General features: G+C 46.2%; 1 protein-coding gene across 1 annotated transcript in view; it reads right to left on the bottom strand.

The window, feature by feature from the left end:
* Positions 1-406: 406 nt before the first annotated feature.
* The window catches only part of LOC135527283 (gamma-aminobutyric acid receptor subunit alpha-6-like), a 33,164-nt gene continuing 23,670 nt past the window's right edge, over positions 407-9,900 (bottom strand). Inside the window, exons 9-10 of the mRNA XM_064955874.1 lie at positions 9,412-9,640; positions 407-416 (exon numbers count right to left, since the gene is read on the bottom strand). Coding sequence (XP_064811946.1) covers positions 407-416; positions 9,412-9,640 — 239 coding nt within the window. The remainder of the gene's footprint in view (positions 417-9,411; positions 9,641-9,900) is intronic.

Raw genomic sequence — 9,900 nt, 5'->3', positions numbered from 1 at the left:
TGTGTGTGTGTGTGTGTGTGTGTGTGTGTGTGTGTGTGTGTGTGTGTGTGTGTGTGTGTGTGTGTGTGTGTGTGTGTGTGTGTGTGGATGCGCGCGTGTGTGTGTGTGCGTGTCTTCAGGGATGCTGGAGAATCAGAAGTACCAAATGCATCCATGTTTAAAGCACCGCTCTGCCAAGGACAAGGACATCTCTTCAACAACTGATCTCAGCAGGTCTGGGCAGAACAAAGTGTGAACAGAATAGAAATGAGGTCGGAAAATATATATATATATATTTGTATTCATTTCCAGTGTGGATTGAAAGTAATGTGAACGTGGAGTACTTGTTGGTAGAGCGAAGGACAGATGAATGAACAAGGTGTCTACAGAACTTGCTCAGCAGATGACATCAGTTGGAGCACATTGCTCAATCCTCTCTGCAAGGACAGAAACACACTTGAGGAATGAGAGCAGGGTAAATCACACACACAGACAGAAAGTGTAAAGATGTAGATATCTTTTCATGATAATGATATAATGTAAATTACAGTAATGCCCTCTCTCAATACTACAAAGGTACGAAGTCAGTGCCCTCTGTCCTCTGAATAAACTCTTGAAAACTCAGAGAGAATAAGAGTTGAAGACATCAGCTCCAGTAGCTTTAGCAGGGTCCACCATCTTGTCTCTGTCCTTGTAGTGCAGAACGTTCTCAACAGAACAAGCATCAACATTCTATGACAGGAACATGATGGGCAGATTTACACTCCACACTCTTATGTAACGACTTCTCCCTGTGTGTGTGTGTGTGTGTGTGTGTGTGTGTGTGTGTGTGTGTGTGTGTGTGTGTGTGTGTGTGTGTGTGTGTGTGTGTGTGTGTGTGTCTCTCTCTCTGTACAATCTAAATACGTCTCGGAATACCTAGGATAGGATAAGTAATCCTTCTCACCCCCCCCCCTTAATGATTTAGATGCACTATTGTAAAGTGGCTGTTCCACTGGATGTCAGAAGGTGAATTCACCAATTTGTAAGTCGCTCTGGATAAGAGCATCTGCTAAATGACTTAAATGTAAATGTAAATGTCTCTCTAATATGGTCATACATTGGGCAGGAGGTTAGGAAGTGCAGCTCAGTTTCCACCTCATTTTTTGGGCAGTGTGCACATAGCCTGTCTTCTCTTGAGAGCCATGTCTGCCTACGGCGGCCTTTCTCAATAGCAAGGCTATGCTCGCTGAGTCTGTACATAGTCAAAGCTTTCCTTAATTTTGGGTCAGTCACAGTGGTCAGGTATTCCGCCGCTGTGTACTCTCTGTTTAGGGCCAAATAGCATTCTAGTTTGCTCTGTTTTTTTGTTAATTCTTTCCAATGTGTCAAGTAATTATCTTTTTGTTTTCTCATGATTTGGTTGGGTCTAATTGTGCTGCTGTCCTGGGGCTCTGTGGGGTGTGTTTGTGTTTGTGAACAGAGCCCTAGGACCAGCTTGCTTAGGGGACTCATCTCTCTGTAGATGATGGCTTTGTTATGGAAGGTTGTTTTTTTTGGTTGTAGAATTTAACTAAATTTGGTGTTTGTCCCATTTTGTGAAGTCTTGGTTGGTGAGCGTACCCCAGACCTCACAACCATAAAGGGCAATGGGCTCTATGACTGATTCAAGTATTTTTAGCCAAATCCTAATTGGTATGTTGAAATTTATGTTCCTTTTGATGGCATAGAATGCCCTTCTTGCCTTGTCTCTCAGATCGTTCACAGCTTTGTGGAAGATACCTGTGGCGCTGATGTTTAGGCCAAGGTATGTATAGTTTTTTGTGTGCTCTAGGGCAACAGTGTCTAGATGGAATTTGTATTTGTGGTCCTGGTGACTGGACCTTTTTTGGAACACCATTATTTTGGTCTTACTGAGATTTACTGTCAGGGCCCAGGTCTGACAGAATCTGTGCAGAAGATCTAGGTGCTGCTGTAGGCCCTCCTTGGTTTGTGACAGAAGCACCAGATCATCAGCAAACAGTAGACATTTGACTTCGGATTCTAGTAGGGTGAGGCCAGGTGCTGCAGACTTTTCTAGTGCCCGCACCAATTCTTTGATACATATGCTGAAGTTTGTGGGGCTTAAGCTGCATCCCTGTCTCATCCCACAGCCCCGTGGAAAGAAATGTGTGTGTTTTTTGACAATTTTAACTGCACACTTGCTGTTTGTGTACATGGATTTCATAATGTCGTATATTTTACCCCCAACACCACTTTCCATCAATTTTTATAGAAGACCCTCATGCCAAATTGAGTCGAAGGCTTTATTGTAAGAGCGTCTGCTAAATGACTTAAATGTAAATGTTAAATGTAATTGAAATCAACAAAGCATGAGAAGACTTTGCCTTTGTTTTGGTTTGATTGGTTGTCAATTAGGGTGTGCAAGGTGAATACATGGTCTGTTGTACTGTATTTGGTAAAAAAAAACTATTTGACATTTGCTCAGTACATTGTTTTCATTGAGGAAATGTACGAGTCTGCTGTTAATGATAATGCAGAGGATTTTCCCAAGGTTGTTGTTGACGGATATCCCACGGAGGTTATTGGGGTCAAATTTGTCTCCACTTTTGTGCATTGGGGTGATCAGTCCTTGGTTCCAAATATTGGGGAAGATGCCAGAGCTAAGGATGACGTTAAAGAGTTTTAGTATAGCCAATTGGAATTTGTTGTCTGTATATTTGATCATTTCATTAAGGATACCATCAACACCACAGGCCTTTTTGGGTTGGAGGGTTTTTATTTTGTCCTGTAACTCGTTAAAGGTAATTGGAGAATCCAGTGGGTTCTGGTAGTCTTTAATAGTTGATTCTAAGATTTGTATTTGATCAAGTACAGTGGGGCAAAAAACTAGTTAGTCAGCCAACAATTGTGCAAGTTCTCCCACTTAAAAAGATGAGAGAGGCCGGTAATTTTCATCATAGGTACACTTCAACTATGACAGACAAAATGAGAATGAGAAAAACACATTGTAGGACTTTGAATGAATTTATTTGCAAATTATGGTGGAAAATAAGTATTTGGTCAACTACAAACAAGCAGTATTTCTGGCTCTCACAGACCTGTAACTTCTTCTTTAAGAGGCTCCTCTGTCCTCCCCTCGTTACCTGTATTAATGGAACCTGTTTGAACTTGTTATCAGTATAAAAGACACCTGTCCACAACCTCAAACTGTCACACTCCATACTCCACTATGGCCAAGACCAAAGAGCTGTCAAAGGACACCAGAAACAAAATTGTAGACCTGCACCAGGCTGGGAAGACTGAATCTGCAATAGGTAAGCAGCTTGGTTTGAAGAAATCAACTGTGGGAGCAATTATTAGGAAATGGAAGACATACAAGACCACTGATAATCTCCCTCGATCTGGGGCTCCACGCAAGATTTCACCTCGTGGGGTCAAAATGATCACAAGAACGGTGAGCAAAAATCCCAGAACCACATGGGGGGACCTAGTGAATGACCTGCAGAGAGCTGGGACCAAAGTAACAAAGCCTACCATCAGTAACACACTACGCCGCCAGGGACTCAAATCCTACAGTGCCAGACGTGTCCCCCTGCTTAAGCCAGTACATGTCCAGGCCCGTCTGAAGTTTGCAAGAGAGCATTTGGATGATCCAGAAGAAGATTGGGAGAATGTCATATGGTCAGATGAAACCAAATTAGAACTTTTTGGTAAAAACTCAACTCGTCGTGTTTGGAGGATAAAGAATGCTGAGTTGCATCCAAAGAACACCATACCTACTGTGATGCATGGGGGTGGAAACATTATGCTTTGGGGCTGTTTTTCTGCAAAGGGACCAGGACGACTGATCCGTGTAAAGGAAAGAATGAATAGGGCCATGTATCGTGAGATTTTGAGTGAAAACCTCCTTCCATCAGCAAGGGCATTGAAGATGAAACGTGGCTGGGTCTTTCAGCATGACAATGATCCCAAACACAACGCCCGGGCAACGAAGGAGTGGCTTCGTAAGAAGCATTTCAAGCTCCTGGAGTGGCCGAGCCAGTCTCCAGATCTCAACCCTAAAGAAAATCTTTGGAGGGAGTTGAAAGTCCGTGTTGCCCAGCAACAGCCCCAAAACATCACTGCTCTGGAGGAGATCTGCATGGAGGAATGGGCCAAAATACCAGCAACAGTGTGTGAAAACCTTGTGAAGACTTACAGAAAACGTTTGACCTCTGTCATTGCCAACAAAGGGTATATAACAAAGTATTGAGATAAACTTTTGTTTAAATTTATTTACCACCATAATTTGCAAATAAATTCATAAAAAATCCTACAATGTGATTTTCTGGAGAAAAAAATTCTCATTTTGTCTGTCATAGAAGTGTACCTAAGATGAAAATTACAGGCCTCTCTCATCTTTTTAAGTGGGAGAACTTGCACAATTGGTGGCTGACTAAATACTTTTTTGCCCCCCTGTATATGTTTTTGCACTTTATTCCATGTTATAGAGCCAAAACAATTGGAGAAGTGGTTTACCCATACATCTCAATTTTGGTTAGATAATTCTTTGTGTTGTTGTTTGTTTAGTGTTTTCCAATTTTCCCAGAAGTGGTTAGTCTGTGGATTCTTCAATTACATTGAGCTGATTTCTGACGTGCTGTTCCTTCTTTTTCCGTAGTGGATATCTGTATTGTTTTAGTGATACACCATAGTGAAGCCGTAGACTCAGGTTTTCCGGGTCTCTATGTTTTTGGTTGGACAGGTTTCTCAATTTCTTTCTTAATTTTTGCATTCTTCATCAAACCATTTGTCATTGTTGTTCAGTTTCTTCGGTTTTCTATTTGAGATTTTTAGATTTGATAGGGAAGCTGAGAGGTCAAATATACTGTTAAGATTTTCTACTGCCAAGTTTACACCTTTACTATTGCAGTGGAACGTTTTACCCAGGAAATTGTCTAGAAGGGGTTGAATTTGTTGTTGCCTAATTGTTTTTTGGTAGTTTTCCAAACTGCATTCCTTCCATCTATAGCATTTCTTAATGTTACTCAGTTCCTTTGGCTTTGATGCCTCGTGATTGAGTATTGCTCTGTATAAGTAGACTGTGATTTTGCTGTGGTCTGATAGGGGTTTCAGTGGGCTGACTGTGAACGCTCTGAGAGACTCTGGGTTGAGGTCAGTGATAAAGTAATCTACAGTACTACTGCCAAGAGATGAGCTATAGGTGTACCTACCATAGGATTCTCCTCGAAGCCTACCATTGACTATGTACATACCCAGCGTGCGACAGAGCTGCAGGAGTTGTGGCCCGTTTTTGTTGGTTATGTTGTTATAGTTGTGCCTAGGGGGGCATATGTGGGAGGGAATGCTGTCACCTGCAGGCAGATGTTTGTCCCCCTGTGTGCTGAGGGTGTCAGGTTCTTGTCCGGCTCTGACATTTAGGTCGCCACAGACTAGTACATGTCCCTGGGCCTGGAAATGATTGATTTCCCCCTCCAGGATGGAGAAGCTGTCTTCATTAAAGTATGGGGATTCTAGTGGGGGGAAATAGGTAGCACACAGGAGGACATTTTTCTCTGTTTAGATAATTTCCTTCTGAATTTGTAGCCAAATGTAAAATGTTCTTGTTTTGATTAATTTAATGGAGTGAGTTAGATCTGCTTTATACCAAATTAGCATACCCCCCGAGTCCATTCCCTGTTTCACACCTGGTAGTTTGGTGGATGGGACTACCAGCTCTCTGTAACCTAGAGGGCATCCAGTGGGTCCGTCTCCTCTATACCAGGTTTCTTGCAGGATGACAATGTCTGTATTGTAACCTTCCGGTTACTAGTCCAACGCTCTAACCACTAGGCTACGCCTTCCCCTCTCCCTCTCTGTCTCTCCCTCTCCTTCCCCCTCTCCCTCCCTCTCTGTCTATCCCTCTCCTTCCCCTCTCCCTCTTTGTCTCTCCCTCTCCTTCCCCCTCTCTCTGTCCCTCTCTGTCTCTGTTTCTCCCTCTCTCTGTCCCTCTCTGTCTCTGTCTCTGTCTCCCCCTCTCCTTCCCCCTCTCCCTCTCCCTCTCTCTCTCTCTCTCTCCCTCTCCTTCCCTCTCTCCCTCTCTCTCTCTCTCTCCCTCTTCTTCCCCCTCTCCCTCTCTGTCTCTCCCTCTCCTCCCCCTCTCCCTCTCTGTCTCTCTCCCTCTACTTCCCCCTCTCCCTCTCTCTCCCTCTCCTTCCCCCTCTCCATCTCTGTCTCTCCCTCTCCTTCCCCCTCTCCATCTCTGTCTCTCCCTCTCCTTCCCCCTCTCCCTCTCTGTCTCTCCCTCTCCCCCCTCTCCCTCTCTGTCTCTCCCTCTCCTTCCCCCTCTCCCTCTCTGTCTCTCCCTCTCCTTCCCCCTCTCCCTCCCTCTCTGTCTATCCCTCTCCTTCCCCCTCTCTCTGTCCCTCTTTGTCTCTCCCTCTCCTTTCCCCTCTCTCTGTCCCTCTCTGTCTCTGTCTCCCCCTCTCCTTCCCCCCCCCCCTCTCTCTCTCTCTCTCTCTCTCTCTCTCCCTCTCCTTCCCCCTCTCCCTCTCTCTCTCTCTCCCTCTTCTTCCCCCTCTCCCTCTCTGTCTCTCCCTCTCCTTCCCCCTCTCCCTCTCTGTCTCTCTCCCTCTCCTTCCCCCTCTCTCTGTCCCTCTCTCTCTCTCTCCCTCTCCTTCCCCCTCCCTCTCCTTCCCCCTCTCCCTCTCTCTCTCTCTCTCTCCCTCTCCTTCCCCCTCTCCTTCCCCCTCACCATCTCTGTCTCTCCCTCTCCTTCCCCCTCTCCCTCTCTGTCTCTCCCTCTCCCCCCCTCTCCCTCTCTGTCTCTCCTCTCCTTCCCCCTCTCCCTCTCTGTCTCTCCTCTCCTTCCCCCTCTCCCTCTCTGTCTCCCTCTCCTCTGTCGCTCCCTCTCCTTCCCCCTCTCCCTCTGTCTCTCTCTTTCTCTCTCTCTCCCTCTCCTTCCCCCTCTGTCTCCCCTCTGTCTCTCTCCTCTCCTTCCCCCACTCCCTCTTCTGTCTCTCCCTCTCCTTCCCCCTCTCCCTCTCTGTCTCTCCCTCTCCTTCCCCCTCTCCCTCTCTGTCTCTCCCTCTCCTTCCCCCTCTCCCTCTCTGTCTCCCTCTCCCTCTGTCGCTCCCTCTCCTTCCCCCTCTCCCTCTGTCTCTCTCTCTTTCTCTCTCTCTCCCTCTCCTTCCCCCTCTGTCTCCCTCTCTGTCTCTCCCTCTCCTTCCCCCACTCCCTCTTCTGTCTCTCCCTCTCCTTCCCCCTCTCCCTCTATGTCTCTCCCTCCTTCCCCTCCTCTCTTTCTCCCTCTCCTTCTCTCTCGTCCTATCTGTCTCTCCCTCCTTCCCCTCCTCTCCATCCCCCTCTCCCTCTCTGTCTCTCCCTCCTTCCCCTCCTCTCTCTCTCCCTCTCCTTCCCCCTCTCCCTCTGTCTCTCCCTCCTTCCCCTCCTCTCTCTCTCCCCCTCTCCTTCTCTCTCTCCCTCTCTGTCACTCCCTCCTTCCCCTCCTCTCTCTCTCCCTCTCCTTCCCCCTCTCCATCTCTCTCCCCTCCTTCCCCTCCTCTCTCTCTCCCTCTCCTTCACCCTCTCCCTCTCTGTCTCTCTCCCCCTCCTTCCCCCATCTCTATCCGTCTCTCCCTCCTTCCCTCCTTCCCCCTCTCTCTCTCTCCTTCCCCTCTCTCTCTCTCCTTCCCCCTCTCTCTCTCCTTCCCCCTCTCCCCCTCTCTCTCTCCCCCTCCTTCCCCCTCTCCCTCTCTGTATCTCTCCCCCTCCTTCCCCCATCTCTCCCTCCTTCCCTCCTTCCCCCCTTTCTGTCTCTCTCCCCCCCTCTCTCTGTCTCTAGTGTTAGATGACAACAGAACCATCTAACATCCTCCAGCTAGCGACCCCCTTCCCCTTTTGTGTCTACAACTCATGGGGCTGTTCCAGCGTCAGACATTCTTCATGTCTTTACAGTCTGGATAAAAGTCTGACAAAAAGAGTGGGTAGTAATTGAGAGCAGTAGCATTCAGTGGGTATGTGTTGTGTTGTTGATACAGATTTAGAATGGTCAAATATGCAGCTGATACTGTGTGTTCAAAATGGCCCCCTATGGGCCCTGGTCAAAAGTAATGCACTACCCTATGGGCCCTGGTCAATGTTAGGACCTTGTCACCGGTGTTATTGTTTAATATCAGGACCTTGTCACAAGTGTTATTGTATAATGTTAGGACCTAATATTTAGAAACTGCAACTTGATGGCTGAAACTTGGGCAACGCTTTGAAACTGATACCATTGTGTAAAATACATTGAAATATTACCACTAACATATTATATAAAAAGAGTTCCCTGGAGTACACACAAAAAAACATGATTTAGGATAATAAATACAAACGGATATATGTTTTTGCAAAAGAACCTCTCAAATATGTTGTACAGTTTAATCGGGAATTATATATAATTGGATCTAGTTATTAAACAATACTTGCATATTATGAAATGTATTCTAATAAAAAATGTGAACATTGGGACAAATGACGTTTAAACTGATGCGGTTTTCGACGCCTCAGTCGGGCAGATACGAAGGCAGAGTTTCATATAGTTTTTTAGCACATGTTCGTTGCGCAGAACTGTCGACGTGATAATGTCCCTCTGTCATTGTCAGTTATAATCAGGGTAATTACCACACCTGAAGGTGTTACGCAATTGGGTAGCTTTGACGATCAAATGGGTGGGTATTGAAAGGCATGAAATTGCAATGCGTAATGACGCAACAGGCTGCTTTGATACAGTTGGAAGAATGTTGGCGAGTGGAAAAAATCGGAGAGCGCGAATTTTCAGAGACCAGAAAGATTTACTGGCCAATGATGAGTGGCTCATGATCCTTATGATCCGGTTCCGATTACCAAGAGCTATTCTCTTGGTTCGCTGTGCTGTAGTGGGTTATTAACTCACACCTGGCCTGTTCCATGCTGTCCTAATATAACAGAATAGTTTATTAACCCATACCTGGCCTATTCCATGGTGTCCTAATAGAACAGAATAGTTTATTAACTCATACCTGGCCTGCTCCATGGTGTCCTAATAGAACAGTATATAGTTTATTAACTCATACCTGGCCTATTCCATGCTGTCCTAATAGAACAGAATAGTTTATTAACTCATACCTGGCCTATTCCATGGTGTCCTAATAGAACAGAATATAGTTTATTAACCCATACCTGGCCTATTCCATGCTGTCCTAATAGAACAGTATATAGTTTATTAACTCATACCTGGCCTATTCCATGCTGTCCTAATAGAACAGTATATAGTTTATTAACTCATACCTGGCCTATTCCATGGTGTCCTAATAGAACAGTATATAGTTTATTAACTCATACCTGGCCTATTCCATGCTGCCCTAATAGAACAGTATATAGTTTATTAACTCATACCTGGCCTGCTCCATGGTGTCCTAATAGAACAGAATATAGTTTATTAACTCATACCTGGCCTGTTCCATGGTGTCCTTGCCCAGGTATATGATCCAGTAGAAGAGATTGAAGAGTGCGAAGGCCAGGGGGAACATGATGCGGGAGTACTGGTCTATGGGGCTGGTGCCAGCCGGTGCTGAGATGGGTGGCACAGCTGAACCCTGCAGCAGGAAGATGGGCACCGGCTCACTCTGGGCTATGGAGTTACGCCTCTTCTTCAGGCCCCCACTCTCTGATGGGGCAGGGGGGAAAGGGGTGATGGTGGAGGTAGGGAGGTTTAGGGGTGGATATAGAGGACAAGTGGAGTGTTAGAGGTGGAAGGCTAGGGTGAGACGTAGAGGAGGGTTGGAGGGTTAGTTGTGGACGAAGAGGAGGGGTGGAGGTTTAAGGGTGGACATAGAGGAGGGTTGGGGGGTTAGGGCTGGAAGAGGAGGAGGGTTGTGGTAGAGGGTTAGGGGTGGACGTAGAGGAGGGTTGGGGAAGAGGGTTAGGGGTGGACGAAGA

The sequence above is a fragment of the Oncorhynchus masou genome, chromosome 32 (assembly GCF_036934945.1).
Source record: "Oncorhynchus masou masou isolate Uvic2021 chromosome 32, UVic_Omas_1.1, whole genome shotgun sequence".
NCBI classification, from domain to species: domain Eukaryota; kingdom Metazoa; phylum Chordata; class Actinopteri; order Salmoniformes; family Salmonidae; genus Oncorhynchus; species Oncorhynchus masou.
The sequence above is the reverse complement of the archived record's forward strand: the minus strand, read 5'-3'. Positions and strand labels throughout refer to the sequence as shown.